Below are 22,396 nucleotides of genomic sequence, written 5' to 3'. Positions count from 1 at the left end.
CGCATGTACAAGTCTTTGGAAATGCTCTTCTCTAATACTGTTGCTTTTTTAATGGTTGATAATGGAGTTAATCACTTGCACATAAATTAGTATTACAAGGCCAAGGCTGCAGAATCAACCTCCCGGCCACAGGTCTGATTTACCATCCTAATACTCGATCAGTCCCATCACATCTCACCCTGCGTGGACCTGTGCCAGAGACTAATTGGTGTTTACCTGATCACAAAGCCCCTGTTGGCAGCCGCTCTTCTTTCCTGCAGCAGGAAGTAAGCGGACTCATGCCCAAGGACAAAATGGGCCACGGCAGAGTCCCCGGTCCTCTCTGCTAAGCTCCTCTTTAAGTAGGCATGGCACAAGGCCTAAGCAGCAGCAGCATGCCATGGACAAAAAGAAAGTTGGAAATAGTCCCTGCCTGCTGAAAATAGTAGTACGAAAGACAATGACATGCAAATGGAGAGTGAGGCGCTCTTATCTTTGCATGTTGGAGATTAAAGGATGAGTAATGTAAACTATTTTTGGTTGCAGAGTGCAGGAAGTCCTCCTCAACTTAATCATACATTTTAGTAAAATAAAGTTTTTATTTGTGGAGCCCAGAATGAGTTCAGTATGTTTAGACGAAACATCGCTTTACACCTTCTTAAATGACTCTGATCTGGATTCTTTGGCAGCAAGGATTATAATATATAACCTTTTTATTTTTTTACAATTTTCCATTTTTGTGTTTTATTGTGTGTGTTTTTTGTGTGACTGCAGGTGGTGATCGGGGACAAAGTGGTCCTGAACCCTGTGAACGCTGGCCAACCACTGCATGCCAGCACGCACCAGCTTGTGGATAATCCAGGATGCAACGAGGTCTGGTTGAGCCGCTGCGCCTCATCTTCCCTCCTCAGATGTTTCTGTGGGAGTTTCTGCTCTGCTGAGTCTAATAATAGCCTTTTCCTCATAACCGCTACTCGGTTATTAGCTGCCTGACGTGAAACAGTACAGAATTGTTCCTCCTGATTCAGAACAGCGAAGCTGTAGGCGTAAGCTAACAGAGCACTCAGAGGGCTGGGCCGTTTCTCTCTTGTTACGCTCGACTGCTCCGCGTTACTTAACATTTCCGCTGTTGTTTCATCAGATCCCTGAGACAGTTTAAGCTTCAGGCCAGATTTTTTTCCTGTTTACCAAGAGTGAAACAAACTCAATTAGTCTTTATTTATGAATCTGCAAGAAGCTCAGAGATGTGCAGCGTGCTGAGAATTAAAGTGCAAATGATGGTTACCAGAGTAAGGAAGATGTTTTCAGTTTTGCTTTGAGATGCTGTAAAAGATGTATTTCTGAATATGTGCTCAGTAGAGCACATACCTCAAACCACATTTAAATGAGCTATAACTGGATTTTTAGTACAGTGCACGCATTCCTTAATATTAGTCCCCTAAACATGTCTCATTTTTGAATAAACATTCGATGGATCCGTCCCCTGATCTGGATCCGCACCACGATTGAATGTTGAACTGTTTCTGCTTCCTTGGCTGTGGTGCATGTAACACTCATATTTTTAAGGAATGTGTTTTATAAATATGATAAATATGTATTTAAATTCGCTGTATTAGATTGAAAAGTTATTGATGGTTAGAATGGGTTAAATGGATAACTGGATTATTTTATCACATAACTAAAAAAAGTCATGAGTAACTAGCCTGCCACGACATTACAGTTACATTCAAACTGTGTGTTTGTTTTTTCAGGTGAACTCAGTCAACTGTAACACCAGCTGGAAGATTGTCTTGTTCATGAAGTGGGGTGACAATCAGGAGATCATCCTAAAAGGGGTTTGTCTCTCTCATGGCTTTTTAGGGCTTCAGGACAAAACACATTTTATACCAGATACTAAATAAATATAGCTTGTTCTCAGATATTCTAAGAACTTGTTGTTTTGGTTTTTTCCTTAGTAAATTATTTTCCAACTGTAGGTGTTGTTTTATGTCCACCCTAAGAGCTGAGTGGACGTAAATTACAAATGAAACTGTCCATGAAGATGGACGATGTGTCTCCACTTCCTTCCACTATCCAGAAATATCCTGGATATGAACACTGCCATCTTCCACATTTGGAGGCAGAGTCTGTGCTCTAGCGATTGGGGAATCGTCCAATCCATTAATATGGAGCAGGCTGGATTCATGACCTATACTGCAGTCAGCCACCAGGGGGCTGTTCAGATGCTTTGGCTTCATTTTTGGGGAGCTGTCATGTCGTCCATTTTTATACACAGTCTAAGGTCCACACTGAAATCTTACATTATAATAAATATGAATAGGCTCTGGCTTAAAATAGGGGATTTATTCTGTGAGATATAAAATGTGTTGTAGCAAGAATAAATATTAATTTTGTAATGTTTGTCTCTGTGTAATACGTTGGTTTTAAATTTAGGCTGAATTCTTTTGACGGTAACAAATATTTGTCTTCTGTCCAGGGAGATGTGGTTCGGTTATTTCATGCAGAGCAAGAGAAATTCCTCACATGTGATGATCACAGAAGAAAACAATATGTCTTCCTACGCACTACTGGACGGCAGTCAGCTACCTCGGCAACCAGCAGCAAAGCCCTGTGGGAGATCGAGGTGAGGGAGAGTATTTTTAGAGTTGGTTTTGCTAATTGTGTTTTGGTAGTTTAGCTGTTTTCTCAATGCCAGCAGTTAACTTTTGAGTCTGTGTCATTGAATTCTTTGGATTGTATGGTTTAGTTATTACTACTTTTTGCTCTGGTTATAGGTTGTGCAGCATGACCCGTGCAGAGGGGGGGCAGGCTACTGGAACAGCCTGTTCAGGTTCAAACACCTGGCCACTGGACACTACCTGGCTGCAGAGGTCTGTCCACCATGGACACTATGTTTACTGGGATTAGAACAAAGCAACAAATTTCAACTGAATTTAAATAACCAAAGACCCTTTACGTTATTATATTGACATATTATGGTTGTATTTTCAACTTTAGTGTCAATTCTGCCATATGTACAGGACATAGACACGGTTGAAATGCTGTTTCTCTCTGATCCCCGGGGGTTAACATATAAGTAGACAGAACATATAAGTATGCAACTTATTAAGTACTCAAAACATAATACACAGTACGACATAGTATGCAGTCATAACGCACATGGTGGATAGGAAAAGAGTAGTGCAAATCGGAATAGTGCAAAAATGGATTGAGAGTGCAAAAATACTTAATTTATGCACCTCCACAGGATGTAGTAAATAGCAGCAGTTGTAGAGTAAAATATTCTTTTACACTTTTCACACTTTTTTCTCTTTGCACATAGTTACCTAACTGGGAAGCAGCTTTAAAGGCCTATAAAGTAGTGATTTAGACTAAAATGATGGTATCTACACTTGCTTCTGCTTCCAGCTGCTGAACCACTCTACTGTATTTCTGCAGGTGAATCCAGCATATGAAGAGGAGTGCCTGGAGTCCCGCTCCTCAGTAAGTAAATCATGTTGATAGACTGGTCTGCAGATTATTACTGTAACAGTCACCAATAAATCACTGTTTATTATTTTCAATTTATCTCCAATACGACGACAATACTGTTGTAAAACCAAGGTGCAGTAAACTGCCAGTAACCATGGTAACAATATGTAGACTTTACACAATTTTAAAGGTAAACACATTGATGCAATTAAACTGAGAATTGATCTTCTTATAAACCAACTCTTGCGGAGGTAGTACATGTCAGTAAACAGCAGGTGGCAGCCTTGCATTGTGAATGTGTCTTTCTGCCACATCACTCAATGAAGCGGCTGTGACTTTCAACATCTTCAAGGTGTTCACATCTGCAAAAAAAAGAAAGCCGCATTGAGATGAAGAAAATGTTCATTAATCATGAGTCCTTTTGCAGATATGACGCAAAAATAGGAAAGATAATCTGATCCAACTAATTTAATCAAGAATAAAGCTGAGACTTGTTTGATGTAAGTCATTGTGCCTCTCTTCTATTATTTGCTTTACGTAGGATGGCACTCTGTAGAGCACGAACCTCCGTCAAGGCCCCTCAAAGTCAGTCAAGCTGAGACCAAACTGCACACACTCAGGGACATCAGTTCCCTAAATATGGCCGACTTTTAAAAATCAAGATCTATGCTTTTATTTTCTGGGAAAGTATCAAAAACACCCTGTCCCAAAATGTAATCAGTTCTTTCTCGGTCCATGTCCCATCCCTCCACCGGGTTTCATGGGAATCAGTTCTGTTGATTTTGTGTAATCCTGCTGACAAACAAACAAAAGGAAGTCATCAAGACATTTGTGACATTATATTTGGTAAAATCAACTAATGAAGAAAAAATACTTGACTTGACTCTCACATCAGATAATCTCAGTCGCTGATTGTGTGGTTATAAGTGGTGATTTCTAAGCAGATAGTGTTTTGTTTCTGTCTCTTTAGCTGGACTCAGAGCAAGAAGCCTTGAGAGCCCGTCTGAGAAACATCCAGGACAAAGTCATGTACACTCTAGTGTCCGTTCCTGATGGAAATGACATTTCCTCCATATTTGAACTGGACCCCACCACATTGAGAGGGGGAGACTCGCTCGTACCCAGGTAGGAAGACCATAAAGATAAAGGTGGTAATAAAGTTTGTGAAGTGTTTCCAACCAGCTCGTACCGGTGTGTGCAGAAAAGAAGGAGGGACACTGTCAGTTGTCTGGTCTGTCGCTCTTTCCACTGAAAACCAAACAGCGGACCCGTTACAAACAGGGGACTTCCAACATGTATTATCATTGTGTGTGTGTGTGTGTGTGTGTGTGTGTGTGTGTGTGTGTGTGTGTGTGTGTGTGTGTGTGTGTGTGTGTGTGTGTGTGTGTGTGTGTGTGTGTGTGTGTGTGTGTGTGTGTGTGTGTGTGTGTGTGTGGCAGGCATAGGAGGATTTCTTTAGTATCTGTTACAACATCTGTTCACTAGAAATACTTTCACCAGACTTTCCCCAGAAGAGGAAGCTCTAAAAATGTTGCTGTTGTGTTTCTTGTGTAACTGAGAACCTATAGTGTATCAATGGGTCACAAAGGTAACGATTTGGAATTCACCCTTCCGTTTATTTCTACTAAAATTTTCTTTTTTTATAAATCTTTAAGATAATCCTCAGCCATGCAATGATCACAAGAATTTTACCTTGCCAGCAACATATGTCTTCTTTTATACAGTGACCTCATAACTGACTCCTTGCATATTAATGTATCCATGATTGAAGAATCCAATGATATGAAATATACAATAATAATACATGAATCTTTCTATTATACGTTTTACTCAATTTAAATTACTAGTCAAATTTAGATTTGTACTTGTAAAAGAATATTAGTGCTGTTACTTAAATAGAAGATCTAAATGCTTATTCTGCCACCACCTTCCTTACAACATTGCTATAAATGCAAACTACTTGACTTTATGTTTTGCTTTATATTTGAGTCAGTTATGTCCAAAGAGTAGTAGCAAGGCATCTGTGTATTTTAGGAATGAGTATGTGTGTGTGTGTAGTCCACGTATTAACCCAATATGCAAACATAAATATCAGTATAAAAATCTGTTTGCAGGAACTCATATGTGCGCCTCAGACACCTGTGCACCAACACGTGGGTTCACAGCACCAACCAACCAATCGATAAGGAGGAGGAGAAACCCGTCATGCTGCGTGTAAGTGACAGTTCATTTACCCGTATGTATATATCACCAGTAAACTGTCGCAGCTTTTGTGGTAGTTAAAATCGAAACCAACTTTTGCCAGTTTAAAAAGCCTGTCTGCAGCCCCTCCACCCTGAGGGAAGGGTTTTAGAATATTCTGAATATCATGTGCAAGTTGCTCTGTCTATGCACATGGTTGTTGGTTTTTTTTCACAATAAATTTAAGTTTTTAGGGAAAAATACTGTAAATACTCAAAAATACCACATATCTCTCTGTTGTGCATTTCTGTTTTAATTCAAGATCGGCACATCTTCACTGAAAGAGGACAAAGAGGCATTTGCCATTGTGCCCGTCTCTCCGGCTGAGGTGAGAGACCTGGACTTTGCCAACGATGCCAGTAAAGTGTTGGCCTCTATTGCTGGAAAGCTGGAAAAAGGCACCATCACTCAGAATGAGAGGAGGTATAAATTGCACGGTGGTTCCACTCTGTGAACTTTTATAAAACAGGAACAAGATGGTGAAGAGTAACTGCTTTGTGTGTTTTTTTTAATATAAAACCAGAGCGGTCACTAAGCTCCTGGAGGATCTGGTGTTCTTCGTTGTGGACATTCCCAACAACGGACAGGATGTTCTAGAGATCATGGTCAACAAACCGAACCGAGAGCGACAGAAACTCATGAGAGAACAGAACATTCTCAAACAGGTGATGTGTGAATACAGCAAACATTTTAAACACACACTCTCCGCCCCCCCCCCCCCCCGTATTATAACCCGAAGTGGCAGGGTTGTCCGGCCGTCTGCCTGTGTGAAAATCGTTTCCGCCTTTACTTCAGTGTGGTTACAATTCTCTCAACCTCACCTGTCTATTCAGATCTTCAAGCTGCTGCAGGCTCCCTTCACAGACAGTGGCGATGGGCCCATGCTGCGACTGGAGGAGCTGGCTGACCAGCGTCATGCCCCCTTCAGACATATCTGCCGCCTGTGTTACCGGGTTTTGCGTCACTCTCAGCAGGACTACCGCAAGAACCAGGTACGGCTTGTCAGTCCTGGCACAGTGTGACGTGGGCGTTCGTGCTCATGGAGTTCGTATAAAGCTGCATTCCACATTTCCTTCAGTGAATTGAATAGATGGTGAAAGACGCATTGACAAAAACATAAAAAATACCCTGAATCTAATTTACTGTCCTGTATAAGACCATTTAGATTGTCTGCTGATAAGAGGACAGAGAACCACAGTGTGATTCGACCTCAAGCTATAACAAATGCGTGTTATTGTGAAATACCACATTCCCCTTTTCTAGGAACAGTCTATTTCTCTTTAACCACATTACAGCCTAAATCCTGCTTTTGTTTGTGCACATATGTTCTGACCGGTTGCGTCTTTGTTCCTGCAGGAGTATATTGCCAAACAGTTCCGCTTCATGCAGAAACAGATCGGCTATGACGTCCTGGCCGAGGACACGATCACGGCTCTGCTCCACAACAACCGCAAGCTGCTGGAGAAGCACATCACGGCTGCGGAGATCGACACATTCGTTAGTCTGGTCCGCAAGAACCGAGAGCCAAGGTTTGTGTGTGCGTCCGCCTGTCTGTGCACCAGAGACAGACTCAAAGAGGAAATGATTAGATCATGATTGATCATTTGCATAAACGAGCTTAAAAACAGAACATTTTAAGACAGTAAAAGATGTTAAAACAAAAAAATGTATGACAAAAGGGTTAATGCAAGTATAAGGCTACAGTAAAAGTAAAGACATGGTTACTTATCATAATTACAGAGAGCTGCTTCACTGTATTTTGTAGTTTGAGTGTGGCACGTTCAGCCAGCTAACACTAAGTGACCTATGTGAGCAGATGGGAGCATAATCGAATCAAAAATCGAGAATAGAAGACAGTGTAAGACATTTTTGGCTTTAAAAATGTCTTTAGTCCTCTATGTTATTAGCAACCAGTGAAGTGATTCTAGTACTGGTCTGATATGTTCTCTTTTGTCTCACTCTCTCTCTATTGTTTGCAAAAAATCCCAAAGTGCAAATTTATACCCTGATCGTAATCTGAGTATGATCACACAGTATATCCTCTTTACATGAATGTACTCAGGGAACTATCATCACCAGTAACTGACCAATAAGAGTATTCCGCATTTGATTTTAACTCAAAAATCTTAAGTATACTTTAGTATATTTCTTGAAATCCTTTTTGAATTTTGAATGTGTTGTGTGTGTGTGTGTGTGTGTGTATGTGTGTGTGTGTGTCCAGGTTCCTGGACTACCTGTCAGACTTGTGTGTGTCAATGAATAAGTCCATCCCTGTGACACAGGAGCTCATCTGTAACGCAGTGCTGGATCCAGCTAACGCAGACATCCTCATAGAAACCAAGTGAGTACTCCTGCCTCCACCTTCATCTATGCCTGTCTTCTCCTCTTCACTTCTACAGCAGGTATAAAATGTAATTTATATCAATTATTTCACTAATCAATTTACAATACAAAAATAAAATTGTCTGCTAACAACCACTGTACTTAGTCATATAGATATACTCTGTTTTGTAAAGTAAACAAAAACAAACAGGCAAATTAGGTTGTGATGATTTAATACTATTTATTAAATCTGTTAATTAATATTCATTGCTCTCTTCTGATTGATAAATGTCCACTACTTTAATATCAGACAAAATGTGCAATTTAAGGGACATTGAGGTCTGGGAATGGCATCTTATAGATTGATTGATAATGAAAACAATTGTCAGTTACAGCCCTAATGGAACATATCAAAGATTCTGATACATCTCTGTATGAGTAACAGTGTGTATATAAGGCTCATCACATCCTTTCCAACAAGTAATAATGATGTAGCAAGTCTTTGTATCTAATCCTAATGCTCTTTATCAGCATAATAAAAACTGATGTGTAATATTTGTCTCCATTACCCGCTCTCTCTGCAGACTGGTCCTGTCCAGATTTGAGATCGAGGGTGCGCCTCTCGGGGAGAGCTCCGTGGAGTCGGAGGAAGATGAGGAGGAGGTGTGGTTGTTCTGGAAGGACAGCAATAAAGAGATCCGCAGTAAAAGCATCAGGGAGCTGGCCCAGGATGCCAAGGAGGGCCAGAAGGAGGACCAGGAGGTGATCAGTTACTACAGGTAGACACTGGACTATCTGACTTGAGGTTGAGCCGATGATGACTGTGTGATCATCATTTTCCAGTTTTAAAGTGAGTCCAAGACTGTGTGTATATCCACTGCAGGTACCAGCTGAACCTGTTTGCCAGGATGTGTTTGGACCGTCAGTATTTAGCCATCAACAAGATCTCTGGCCAGCTGGACGTGGACCTGATCTTACGATGCATGTCGGACGAGGACCTGCCCTATGACCTGCGGGCCTCCTTCTGTCGCATGATGCTGCACATGCACGTGGACCGTGACCCTCAGGAGCAGGTCACGCCTGTCAAATACGCACGACTCTGGTCGGAGATCCCATCAGAGATCGCCATTGACGAGTGAGCGGATTTAGTCGATGTTCATTTCAGGATATTTCTCTTTGAAATTTGTTGTTGATAAATGTGTGGTTGTTCTATTGTATTGCAGCTATGACAATGATGGAACATCCAAAGATGAAATTAAAGAGAGATTCTCGCAGACCATGGAGTTTGTTGAGAACTACCTGCGAGATGTCGTGTGTCAGAGCTTCCCCTTTGCAGATAAGGAAAAGAACAAGCTCACATTCGAGGTCAGTCAGACACAATCTGTTTATATATTAACACACATAGAAAGCACATGTCGCACATCAGTTTAATACATTTATCTTTCTTATTCAGGTGGTGAATCTGGCCAGGAACCTGATTTATTTTGGTTTCTACAACTTCAGTGACCTGTTGAGACTAACAAAGATCCTGCTGGCTATTCTAGACTGTGTCCACGTCAGCACGATTTTCCCTTTCGACAAACTGGACAAAGGAGATGAGAGTAAAGGTATGAACGCCCTGGGTGGCTGCTGGAGGAGCAAACGTTCAATGGACATGAAGTTGAGCTGTGTGTGTGTGTGTGTGTGTGTTTCTAGGCAGTAATGTGATGAGGTCTATTCATGGAGTCGGGGAGCTGATGTCCCAAGTAGTTCTGAGAGGAGGAGGCTTCCTTCCCACAACGTCCACCATCAGCTCGAATGGAGACACAGTCAAGACTCAGACTGAACCAGAGAAACAGGACATACTGGTCATGGACACCAAACTTAAAATCATAGAGATCCTGCAGGTTAAAGGACACACAAGTATACTTACATGCATGTACAAGCATATACTACACACATGTATATTCACTTCCCTGTTATTTTCTGTCCTGTCCTGTAGTTTATCCTGAATGTCCGTCTGGACTACAGGATCTCCTGTCTGCTGTCCATATTTAAGAGGGAGTTTGATGAGAGTAACTCTCAGAGTGAATTATCTGTAACTGGAGCAGTGGAGGGACCAAACAATATGCCAGGTCAGATTCATATACAGCTGTGTTTTACACAAATCATGTAACAAATGAGAAGAACTGTGCTAGTTACAGAAAACACTGTGATTCCAGGTGCTTTGGATTTCGAACACATAGAGGAGCAGGCAGAGGGGATTTTTGGTGGCAGGTATCACAGTCTCTATACAGAAAGAATCACAAAATACACACAAAATGACATGTTTTCATTGTTAGCGTGTTTTTTTTTATGTGATTTCAGTGAAGAGAACACCCCGCTGGACCTGGACGACCATGGCGGTCGGACCTTCCTGAGGGTCCTCCTCCATTTAACCATGCATGATTATCCTCCTCTGGTGTCCAGAGCTCTACATCTGCTCTTCAGGCACTTCAGCCAAAGGCAGGAGGTTCTGCAGGCGTTCAAGCAGGTATCCTGACGCCTCATACACACAGAGAATACCATTTGTTACTACTTAAGGTGCTCTTGATTCTTTTTACCCACATGACTTGCAGCATAAGCTCGTAAACTATAAAGGGGATGGAGTCCTCCCTCATGCACAGTGGTGTAAACACTCATTGACGTAGAAAAGCCTTACAGCATCAACAGAACCAACAACTGAACAGTGTCAGTTTTATAAAGGGAGGATTTATTGCAGCCCTTTTTTACTAGACCACATTAGTTTTAGCAGGTGTTGCCTCAAAAACCTGGTAGCTGAGTGTTTGTGTTAATAGGTCCAGTTGTTGGTCACCAGCCAAGATGTGGAAAATTACAAGCAAATAAAGTCGGACCTGGACCAGCTGCGCTCCATCGTAGAGAAGTCTGAGCTGTGGGTGTACAAGAGGCAGGGGCCTGATGAAGGCATGGACACAGGAGAGGGGCTGTCCGCTGAGTCACAAAATAAAAAGGTGCAGTATGTTGTATGTTAAGAAGAATCAAACTATACTGCAGAATCTCAGCGACAGTAAGAACTCTTGTTCTCTGATACACTGCTTCTGATTTTCCGTAGGGAGACTCTGGGGGCACAGACAAACCGAAGAAACCAGAAAGTACGAGCAGTTACAACTACAGAGTGGTGAAAGAGGTCACTATCTTACTCCATCTTGCAAGCTTCAATCTGCATGAATCGCACATTATGTTGCATTTTATTTCATTTCACCTCCTTACATTTTGTTTCGCTCCTTACTTCCTGCTCAGATCCTGCTGCGGCTCAGCAGGTTGTGTGTCCAAGAAGGCCTGTCGGGTAGGAAGAGCAAGAAACAGCAGCAGAGACTTTTGAGGAACATGGGAGCTCATGCCGTGGTCCTAGAGCTCCTACAGATCCCCTATGAGAAGGTATGTGTGCAGCTTTCAGGAAAATGATGCTCTCTGACATGCTTTTTGGACATATATTCACATCAGTCTTGTTCACCTCCAGGGAGAAGATTTACGTATGCAGGACATCATGAAGCTCGCCCATCAGTTCCTGCAGAACTTCTGTGCAGGAAACCAGCAGAACCAAGCCCTGCTGCACAAGCACATCAATCTTTTCCTCAACCCAGGGGTGAGAGGTCATGCTCGGTCATGCACCACTCAATACTCGTAATCAATACTCTTGACTTTCCTCAGCGGCTTTCTGTTCTGAAGCTTCTCCCGTTTTCCTTTTGTCCAGATTTTGGAAGCCATCACCATGCAGCACATCTTCATGAACAACTTCCAGCTGTGTAGTGAGATCAACGAGCGCGTGGTGCAGCATTTTGTCCACTGCATCGAGACACACGGCCGCAACGTCCAGTATCTCAAATTCCTGCAGACAATTGTCAAAGCAGAGAACAAGTTCATCAAGAAGTGTCAGGACATCGTCATGGCAGAGGTCATCCCTGGTTTCCACACTTCAATTCTACCTGTATGTCTGTGCTGCAGTTTCAGCCTGATGTAATTGTGCATGTTTATGTTTCTTCCCTACAGCTCGTGAATGCCGGCGAAGACGTTTTGGTCTTCTACAATGACCGTGCCTCCTTCCACACATTGGTCCAGATGATGCGGTCGGAGCGTGACCGCATGGATGAGAACAGTCCTTTGATGTACCACATTCACCTGGTGGAGCTCTTGGCCGTCTGCACCGAGGGCAAAAACGTCTACACAGAGATCAAGTGTAACTCTCTGTTACCACTGGATGACATAGTGCGTGTGGTAACGCACGAGGACTGCATCCCTGAGGTGAGAGCCGCCGTGGACAAAGATATGATGAGGATTTTAGCAGCGATAAGAGGCTTACAAAGAGGTTCTCATTGTATCTCAGTTCAAAAACTGTAACTACAATGTCATACTTCCCCCAAAGCACAACAGTTCCCTTATAAAACCACATTTAAATTCACTAGATCCCGATTTTTGGTCGATCTGCACCAAATTGCACACACTCCCCTAAACATCTCGGATTTTTTTTCATCAAAGTCCATGAATTATTCTCTTAGAAATCAACGAAAATGTTGAAAAACACTGTCCAGCAATTGTGAAGATAGTGAGTAAAACAAATCCACCAAAATTGAATTAGTTCTCTCCTCACACATTCCACATCCTTCCACCAAGTTTTTTGATAATCCACTCAGTAGTTTTAATGTAATCCTGCTGACTAACACACAGACAAACAAACACAGATGTTAAACACAATCTTCTTGATAGAGTTAAATAATAAATGACCACATTAACAACAGCATCATGGCATCATTTGTCTTCTATCATTTGTCTTCTATCATATCTTTTTTTTACTTTAAACAATCTTAAACAGAACTGGACTACATACATATTTTCTCCTCTTTCTCTTTAAACTTGTAGCTTCTGCACTGTGCAAGAGTTGTATTGATAAAGCACTATTGAAATAACAGATTCTTCAACTTATTTTACTTCCTTGTATTTGAACATCAACCATCCTGTACTAGAACCATGTTTTCACTTAAACCCTAATTACTACGTTTCAGGTGAAGATCGCCTACATCAACTTCCTGAACCACTGCTACGTGGACACTGAGGTGGAAATGAAAGAGATCTACACCTCAAACCACATGTGGAAACTTTTTGAGAACTTCCTGGTTGACATTTGCAGGGTAAGGAACAAGTGGGGTTTCTATGGAAACAATAACATCATGCAGGAAATTGGAATAACGCTAAAATCTGTTGTGTTTTGGGGGTTTCCAGGTGTGCAACAACACAAGTGATCGTAAACATGCGGACACCGTTCTGGAGCGCTATGTGACGGAGACCATCATGAGCATCGTGACAACTTTTTTCAGCTCGCCTTTTTCGGACCAGAGCACCAGCCTGCAGGTAGATAACTGCAACTACATGACAGGAACAACTGCTGTATGAGATAATAGACAAGAGAGTTTAAAATCATGTGCAGTAGCTCTGAATGTGCTAAATATAATCGATCCCCATGGGGGAAATTTGGATAATATTGCAGACCAAGTACAGAATAAATACAGGTAAAGAGGGATGGAATAATAATAGAAGAGATTTAAATCGAAGTAAATATAAAATTATATAAGAACAAGACTCCAAGACACAAAAATTTGATCTCAAAGTCAACTTTATTGTCAATTCTGCCAAATGCACAGGACATATTGATTGAAATGCAGATTCTATCTTATCCCCTGGTGCAAACATATAAGTAGAGATATAATTACACAACATATGAGTTACACAATATACAAGTACACAGGTGACACATAGGCATACAACATTTAAGTATGCAGTCAAAAGGTCACAGGGTAGATAGGATCTTAACTGCTGTGTTTGGAGTTTAAACTAGAAGAGTGCAAAATAGATTAAGCAGTGCAAATACTTTATTGCTAATTTGCAGCTAATATACATTTGGGAAAAGTACTGTTCATTCACAGGATGAGTCAAATAACAGCAGATGTATTTTTGTTTCAATACAACAGAAAAGAGTTGGGTTTAGTGTGTGTCTGTAAAACCAGGCGTTCAACTGAACATGTTGCTGTGAACTCTCTGAGCAGACTCCTCATCTCTCTTGACTCACAAGTTTGCCGTGTCTTAAATGTCCACTTTACTCTCTTGGTAAAAGGTCGTCTTTCTTTGAATATACCTTGAAATGTATCAAATTTAAGAGTAGCTTAATTATGGTGTTTTCTAAGAATTGGGACACAAGACAGATGATGGATGGTTTAAAATCAGGGGCTCATTTCTCCTAATATCTACATGTGACCTCCTTCCTTATTAACCATCCCCCCCTCTCTTACCATTTGTATTGGTCAGAGTTGTGTCTCTAATGTTCCAGTAATAGAGCTACTAACATTTTACAAAGTCCTGTAGTTGATTATGATTGTTGGCTCCTTTTGTCGATGCATAAAAATTCCCCCTTTTGTTACATAAGCAAACTTCTAGACGTTTGCTTATGTAAAGTATTTTCAGTGCTCTGGTAATATAATCTATCATTTTCTCTAACAGTAATTATGCTGTCACTCACTACAGAAGCATGTTTTGTCTCTGAAATGCATCGGAATGTTTTTGGAAGTATGTGCATGAAGCGTATTGATTATTTCCTGTGCATGTTTAATTTTCTCACTGCTTGTTTCCTCTGCTGGAGGCATCTCTGGTGGTAAAAATATTTCAGGTATTTATTGAGATTTAATCCAGCATGGTGTTACAGATTCTTCACTGGGCTGGATTTGGGCACATGTTTGCTTGGGGATTGGTGGGTCTCTGTAAAAAAGTAACAAAGCACCACTGTGTCAGTATGCTGATCTCACACTGCAGGTGCTGTCACCTGTATCACACACATGCGCACACACACACACACTCTCACACACACACAGATTTGTGTCTGTAAGTACTACGAAAACAAAAAGCCTACAGTCCCGCCTGCAGGTGCTGTAGATGACAGATCTTTCATTTCCTCACGGGACAGTTTCTGTCTTTCATGACTAGAGAAGTTACTTCCAGTCAGATAAATGTAATGATAAATAATAATAATGATAATGTTAAAAAAATATAAAATAATCGACATCCCCTCTGCCTTTTCTTTTATCGTCCTCTCAGACCAGGCAGCCAGTCTTTGTGCAGCTGTTGCAGGCTGTGTTCAGGATCTACCACTGTAACTGGCTGGTCCCGGTCCAGAAGGGCTCTGTGGAGAACTGTATAAAGGTGCTCTCTGATGTTGGTAAGAACAAGACACTACCCAAACGCAACTTCTAAAAATCTCACAAGCACATACTAGTCTGAATCCCTGTGTGCGTATGTGTGTGTACCTACAGCGAAAGGCAGAGCTATAGCCATCCCAGTGGACCTGGACAATCAAGTGAACAATCTGTTTGTCAAGTCCAACAACATCGTGCAGAAGACCGCCATGAGCTGGAGACTCTCTGCTCGCAACGCCACACGCAGAGACTCTGTGGTGACGGCCTCACGGGACTACAGGAACATTATCGAGAGGCTGCAGGTACAGTATGCATATGTGTGTTTGTGCATCATGCACGATTTTAACATTCATGCAAGCATTAAGTGTGTTTCTTCGCCTGCGCTCTAGGACATTGTGTCGGCTCTGGAGGACCGTCTGCGTCCGCTGGTCCAGGCTGAGTTGTCGGTTCTGGTGGACGTGCTTCACAGGCCTGAGCTGCTCTTCCCCGAAAACACAGACTCGCGCAAGAAGTGTGAGAGCGGGGGTTTCATATGCAAGTAAGGGATACAAATATGTCCATGATTGTGTGTAAATGTACCTAGAAATGAGGCCTAATGAACTAATGTGCTTGCGCAGGCTGATCAAACATACCAAGCAGCTGCTGGAGGAAAACGAGGAGCGACTGTGCATCAAAGTTCTGCAGACGCTGCGAGAGATGATGACTAAAGACCGAGGTTATGGAGAGAAGGTAGGAGGAGCTGCCAAGTTCAGACATCACGGTATTTCTCCAGTGGGATGACACACATTTTTATATGTCGTTTTATAGGAGCTAGCAACACACACACACACACACACACACACACACACACACACACACACACACACACACACACACACATGTTTGTGCAGCTAACCATATTAGGACTTTGCATACACTTCCATTCATTGTGGACAGCCTCAGCAAAACCTTATCCCTAACTAAGTCATGCCTAACCTTAAAGCTAGGGTTGGTAATCCTGGAAAAGCTAGCAAGAGCAGGCTACACTTTATCGGGTTATCAGGACGTAAAGAGGATTTCAACAAATAAGATAAGAAGTGTTTCAGAAACAAATTACCAACCCTATCTTTAACCAGCACAACAGAAAATATGTTTGGCCTCAGTAGGACTGGGCTTTGGTCCCCATGAGGTCAACTGTTCAGGGTTAGTGTTTACACTGGAAAGGACAAAAACAAGTACACACACACGCACACGCACGCACAGGCACAGGCACAGGCACATATAGATACATTCACTTTCTCCTCTGCAGTCACTTCTTTGAGATGCTTCCAGCCACAGTCACTACTGTATGAGACTGCACTAACTCTGCTCACTCCGTTCATAAGTCCTATTTATACTTAACTCTGGAAATAAATAAGTAGATCCACAGGTGGAACTCACTGAACTTACATACTGAATCTTCCTCCTTGTGAAGTGATCTAACCCTCTAAACCCTCTGTTCTCTTTCAGCTCAGGGCCTTTGATGATGAGATGGATTTGCCTAAGGTTGTTTCTCCTTTTCTTGTATTTATGCCCTTGTTCCCTTGAGCTCCTGTCTGTTGTGTCTGCGTAACACTAGTAGCTGCACTAGTATCTGTCTCGTGTTGTAGCAGCTGCCGTGGCCTCGTGTTGTAGTTAGCAGGGGCTCTAGGCACAGCTGGTAACAAGTAGTAGTAGGCTGGTTCTTCCTTCTGCACCTGCTGCACTGTCTGCTGTAAAACAGGGAGTGTGGATGAATTAAAAATGGTAAGAGGCAGAGAGACAAGGAGATAGAGGGGGGGGTGTGTGCTGGTGCTGTGGCTTTACTACATATTGCTCTACAGACTTGTGGTTTTCCAAGTTCCAAGGTGAGTCACTCGCAGGCTGGGCCGGCTGCCAGTGCTGCGTGTGTCTGCTCGCTGTCCTCACGCCGGATATTTACATGCCCTACTTCTGTGTTCAGCAGATCAAGTAAAAGTCACGTTGGGACGTACGTTAACATTTATTCCGGTCAGAAATCGATTTCACATTTTGTTTAACGCTCACAAGCTGCATTAAAACAGATCCCAGATCTGAAAAGATGCAACAAGCAGAGGCTGATATTCATCGGAAAAGAAATTCTAAATAATAAGAGCCACATAAAATAAAAAGGTCAGTGCAGCGCTGATCAGGGGACATAGATCATATGTTTTAAATAAAATAAGACTTGGTCGCAGCAGGATGAAGGAGAGAATGTAATAACCAAAGAAATACACATATCAGAAAGTAGCAATCACAATTTCAATGATTCACAAGTCGGTGTTCCATATCTATGCATGGTTTCATAAAAAAAAAAAACATCAAGATAATAAAGCCATAAAATCGCCTTTGTTCTCTCATGCAGGTTTTATAGTGTGTCTGGCAATGTGCAGCTTTTTTCCAAGGGTGTTTCCCCTGTATCTCCTTTCGACACCAATAGGGGGCACTGTGGCTGTGTGTGGGCTGCCTGTGTGTTGGAGAATTTAAAATGAAGGTGTGGGGCTGTGGCAGTCATTGAGGCTGTGTCCTAGTTTCCCTTCCCTGCAAACTGCACGATTCCTGGGCCCCTGCCAATTCTGGGCTGAGGTTACATAAGAACCAGGCTTTTTTTTCCTGGAACTCAGCCCCTCCGCTGATGTGTGACCTTCAGCCATAATTGCCAATAAAATTGTTGAGCGCAGTGTGTAGAGGAGCTGTTTACCCACACTGCTGTGTGTGTGTGTCTGTCTGTGTGTGTGTGTGGTGAGGGGCTATTTGCATGAGCGCGTGAGAGAGACATGATCCCTGCACGCACCTGTTAAGTGTTGTATCTCTGTCCGTCCACACACGAAAAGCAGCTCTGATGTAAGAGTGGCGCTCGAGGGGAAACCTGCTCCTCGCCACCGTGTGCCAATCTTCGTATTTGTTGTCCTCTCTCTCTCTTTGTCTCCCTTTTAGGCCCCATTAAAACATTGTGACACAATCCGTCAACTGGCTGCACGACAAATACTCACCACTTCCACTCACACCCATTATTTCTCACCTGGATGCAAACACGCACATGCACACGTCAGCCCTGTGTAAACTTAATCAAGTTGTCTGTGAGTGTTAGTTATGGTTTGATAGAGTTATGGTTTGATAGAGGCTCTTGTGTCCTCTGCTGAACTTGGAGCGCAGCAGAATAACTTATAAGGGTCACAAGAGGTGCGATTTTATTCTGTAATGTTCTGCACAACAGGCGAGGCAGCTTTACAGCATGAGGTGTATTTTGACCTTCCCTGACGTGTGCTCCGCTAAATGTCATTGTTAATTATCGGCCAGATTCGCGGCTTTTTGTTGATCAGAGTTATGTAAGAGCCAGAGCAGTTCAGGATACAAAGCGTTTTGCTCTCAGGCTCTCCTCTCTTATACCTGGCGTCTCGTGTGCGTGTGGTCTGGTCTAAGCAGTTATGCAAGCCCTCCGTGATGGAAAAAGTCATCCCCCTTACCTCCCTGTTTGTTCACTTGGCAACTCTCTGAGTGGACGAATGAGGAAGAAAAAAATATTCCTCTCGACTGTTAGATTTCAAGATCAGCATCTGGTTCTTTTTTTTAAATGTTATTTCTTCCACACATTTTCTCCCACCCTCATATCTGGTCAAGACAGGATTGATTTTACAGTTCGTCTGCTTTTCTGGCGAGTGGTTAAAGGGCATTCACCGCCAACATGACTGAGTTTCAGTCTGTGAAGACATGTTTATTTACTCACTCTAAAAAAACACCCGAAACATGGAGTAGAATGAACTCTATGTGCATGTGTGCGCACATTCATTTCCTCTATTGTCGAAGCAAGAGATGTGAGATCAGGGGTTTGCCCCCGGGAGTTTCCAGTTTGGTGGAATGCGCTGTGTTCAGGGCGGATGTGGCAGTTGTGATGGGTTGTGATGGGTTGCTCCGTGGTGTCTGTGGTCAGACGTGGGGGCGAATGACTGCACATATCTTCACTGATCATCAGCAGCATGTCTCTGCGGTCTCTCGGTCTGTTGTGGCGACGGTGAGGCAGTATCCACAGACTAGTGCAAGATGCTGCTCACCCCAACCCCCCACCCCCCACCCTGACCTTTTCCTGAACTCTGCCTCACTGTGTTGTCTTCAATTTCTCAAAAGTGAGTTTGAAATATATCTTAAAAATCACAAGTAATAGGAACAATACACGGATAATCATAAAGTAAACAAGTGCACGTGAGCTGTGGCAGACATGGTGTAGCCTTTAAATAATAAAGTGAAATGACATCATTTGCACTTTGTGTACCACCAAGTATTTGTATGAGTATATTTTCTGTTTTCTGTTTTCTTCTTTCACATCTGTCGGCCTGTCACTTTCTCTTTCTTCTAACCCTAACCCCTAACCCTTTACATGAAGCTACTGATACTCTATTCTTTGATGGAGGTTGTAACTAAGCTTCTATTGTGTAGGACAGACTTAAAGGATCTTGATCTTAGTCCAACTGTGTGTGTGTGTGTGTGTGTGTGTGTGTGTGTGTGTGTGTGTGTGTGTGTGTGTGTGTGTGTGTGTGTGTGTGTGTGTGTGTGTGTGTGTGTGTGTGTGTGTTTTCCTCTCTCTCCCTCACTGTGTTTCAGTTGCTCTCCCTCTCTTGCCCTCAGTGTGTTTGGTGACAGATGGCCACTGTAAACAGCTCTGGGTCACTGGTTTACTGGCCTGGTTCCTTTTGGGGTGATTATGTAACTCTAACCCCATCACCCCTCTCCCCTCCCAACTCCTGCCCCTCCTTGAGTGTCTTTTACATAACATTTTTTTTTTTTTTTTTACCGTAAAAAGCTACTTGGGACACAAATGTGATTTGTATGTGTTTCATCTTGTTGCTCAAAGTGTGAACCGCTCATATTATTCATCCCTGACTTTAAATGACAGCTCCAGTGTGATTTACGTTTTATGATTTTATATATATATATATATATGTATATAATTGTGTGAAGCTATATAACCACTGGCAGTATATCTGTTGGTTTCTGTTATGTTTTTATTTTGTGTTTCTAATGTGGTGATTAATACAGAAGAAAAATCTGTGTTTATTTCTCTCCAAAGAGGATTGTGAGGAATTTGGTCTTCTGTGTCTTACACATGTCACAGGTCACTTTACATTATAGTTTTATTTAATACAATTTTCAGTTGAAAGAAAGCTCTCAGTCGAAATTGTATCGCAAAAACATGGGGATTTCCTGCAATTGTCTGCAATGAAAAAAGCAAATGAGACTGACCGTTGTTCTAGTCTCACTCATGCTAAGAGAAGTACATTACATTACATTTCATTTAGCTGACGCTTTTATCCTCGGCAACTTACAATAAGTGCATTCAACTTTGAGGGTACAAACCCAGAACAGCAAGAACCATGTAAGTACATTAACTTAAAAAGCCAAACCACGAGTAGAAAGTGTCCCACTTGACGTCTGTGTTTTTTTACTCAGTCCCAGTCCATCTCCACCTCCTATACTCCTGTGATCGTGATATATCATGAACAGCCAAAGGGAACTTCATTACATTTGGCACAAACATTCACTTGGACTCAAAGATGACCTGACTAGCACTGGGTGGTCAAAGGTCAAGGTCATGGCTTCACTTTGAGAGAGCTGTCACGTCGTCCATCTTTATATACAGTCTATGTATATCAATGTCTTTTTATACTCTTAGCAAGAAAACAAATCAGCCTCGTTCCCAAGATGTCTAACTACTCCTTTAAAAGAACAACTTGATAATTGAAATTATATTGAAATGAAGAGCAAAAAGATTGTCATAATGAAATACAACCTTTTATAGTGTGTTTAAGGGAATTCAGAAAATTATCAAAAGATCCACTCACACTGGACATGTCTTTTAACATTTTATTATTAGTATTAATAGTCCACACTGTGCACATCCCCTGTCTCTACTCTCTTTATCCCTCCACAACCATCATATTTCCTTAGTTTCTAAACATGGCAGTGACTGCATGACAACTCACCTTCAGGAAATTCCTTTTGCATGGCCACTGTAAACTGCTGAGTCGATACAAGATGCGGTTATTAACCTGAGAACTGCCCTTTCTGTGCTGCATGAATACTAACCCTGTGTTTGTATCTGTTGGACGGCTGCGCTCACATGCCTCACTGCACCCAGCAGCTGGATCAGAACCAGCCGGAGAAGCTGTTGGAGGATCAGAAGCGGGTAGGTACTTACAACAGCATGGCGGCTTATTGTAACTCCACTTCTATAGAGGTTCACGTTGAGATATTAAGATTCAAACTAACAAAATGCACAAAATGTACTTTCTCTCCCTGCTGTTTGTGTTTCTGATCACTCTTCACTGCTTCGAGTGCAGTAAGATCAAACCACTCGACTCTCAATCCCAAACAGTCAGACACACACACACACACACAGTCCTAACTTAACAATGCATGACATAACTTTCAGGATATATTTTCTCGCATTTTTTCTCCAATGGAGTTCATGGCAATGCAACGACATTACCAGCCTCAGGTGGTTCTATTAAAGAGACAGGCTCTCATATATATATTCCACAGTAACAATATTGATCACAGATGATCAATATATAATTATCTTCAATAGAAGAGAAGTATTTTGGAAGCAGGTATGTTCTGCAACTATTTAGGTGTTGATGAAATGTGTGGGTCTTGTGAGGACAGTTTAGATAACGTCCAGACAGGAGAGCACGAAGGTTCGGCTCATGACTCTCATGCTGTTACTCTCCGTTGATTCTGCCAATAAAAGATGAGAATAATGTTCTTAACACCTCCCGCTTAAACTAATCCTGACCTCCAGAGCATAACAATGGCAGCAGAGCTAACCTAATGCCACTGTCGTCTATCAAGGACCACCCACAGTTGACAATGATTTTCACATAATAACGCAAAAAAACACACACGCACGCACGCACACAAAAAAACCCCCATTCTCTTTCATTTCTTTCCCTGTATCCCATGGGAGGTCTTTCAGGTAGCTATGGGCTGCGGTTGCCATAACAACGTCAAAGTCGTGCTGCTGACTGCTCGACAGTGGATGAGTCACAGTGTGGGAGGGCCGGCCCCAGGTCTGTCTAAGTGAAAACCAGGACCTCACATTGTCACTGCACAGAGTCACTGCTGCTGGTGATAACAGCGGTTGCGTGGGTGTTAAA

At 42.2% G+C, this 22,396-nt stretch overlaps 1 protein-coding gene across 7 annotated transcripts in view; it reads left to right on the top strand.

Moving 5' to 3' along the window:
* Positions 1-22,396, top strand: part of LOC117761880 (inositol 1,4,5-trisphosphate receptor type 1) — an 82,334-nt gene that overhangs the window by 16,547 nt on the left and 43,391 nt on the right. For 2 of the 7 annotated variants that reach the window (XR_004613897.1, XM_034586189.1), the window contains 35 exons: positions 754-852; positions 1,731-1,814; positions 2,456-2,602; positions 2,754-2,849; positions 3,418-3,462; positions 4,421-4,575; positions 5,565-5,664; positions 5,954-6,114; positions 6,215-6,356; positions 6,525-6,683; positions 7,048-7,220; positions 7,913-8,032; positions 8,598-8,792; positions 8,897-9,148; positions 9,237-9,378; positions 9,467-9,620; positions 9,709-9,899; positions 9,995-10,127; positions 10,215-10,269; positions 10,360-10,525; positions 10,830-11,003; positions 11,105-11,179; positions 11,293-11,430; positions 11,513-11,638; positions 11,747-11,947; positions 12,043-12,294; positions 13,053-13,178; positions 13,270-13,398; positions 14,681-14,707; positions 15,133-15,253; positions 15,348-15,532; positions 15,620-15,768; positions 15,848-15,959; positions 16,719-16,754; positions 21,379-21,426. Coding sequence is in view for 6 of the 7 variants with exons in the window: in XM_034586189.1 (XP_034442080.1) it covers positions 754-852; positions 1,731-1,814; positions 2,456-2,602; positions 2,754-2,849; positions 3,418-3,462; positions 4,421-4,575; positions 5,565-5,664; positions 5,954-6,114; positions 6,215-6,356; positions 6,525-6,683; positions 7,048-7,220; positions 7,913-8,032; positions 8,598-8,792; positions 8,897-9,148; positions 9,237-9,378; positions 9,467-9,620; positions 9,709-9,899; positions 9,995-10,127; positions 10,215-10,269; positions 10,360-10,525; positions 10,830-11,003; positions 11,105-11,179; positions 11,293-11,430; positions 11,513-11,638; positions 11,747-11,947; positions 12,043-12,294; positions 13,053-13,178; positions 13,270-13,398; positions 14,681-14,707; positions 15,133-15,253; positions 15,348-15,532; positions 15,620-15,768; positions 15,848-15,959; positions 16,719-16,754; positions 21,379-21,426 (4,668 nt within the window). In the remaining variant the exon portion in view is untranslated. The remainder of the gene's footprint in view (positions 1-753; positions 853-1,730; positions 1,815-2,455; positions 2,603-2,753; positions 2,850-3,417; positions 3,463-4,420; positions 4,576-5,564; positions 5,665-5,953; positions 6,115-6,214; positions 6,357-6,524; positions 6,684-7,047; positions 7,221-7,912; positions 8,033-8,597; positions 8,793-8,896; positions 9,149-9,236; positions 9,379-9,466; positions 9,621-9,708; positions 9,900-9,994; positions 10,128-10,214; positions 10,270-10,359; positions 10,526-10,829; positions 11,004-11,104; positions 11,180-11,292; positions 11,431-11,512; positions 11,639-11,746; positions 11,948-12,042; positions 12,295-13,052; positions 13,179-13,269; positions 13,399-14,680; positions 14,708-15,132; positions 15,254-15,347; positions 15,533-15,619; positions 15,769-15,847; positions 15,960-16,718; positions 16,755-21,378; positions 21,427-22,396) is intronic. The other 5 variants (XM_034586190.1, XM_034586191.1, XM_034586193.1 and 2 more) reach the window with 5 other exon arrangements.

This window comes from Hippoglossus hippoglossus, chromosome 5, assembly GCF_009819705.1.
Source record: "Hippoglossus hippoglossus isolate fHipHip1 chromosome 5, fHipHip1.pri, whole genome shotgun sequence".
NCBI lineage: Eukaryota > Metazoa > Chordata > Actinopteri > Pleuronectiformes > Pleuronectidae > Hippoglossus > Hippoglossus hippoglossus.
Note: the sequence above shows the minus strand (reverse complement) of the source record. Positions and strands in the feature narration are given on the sequence as shown.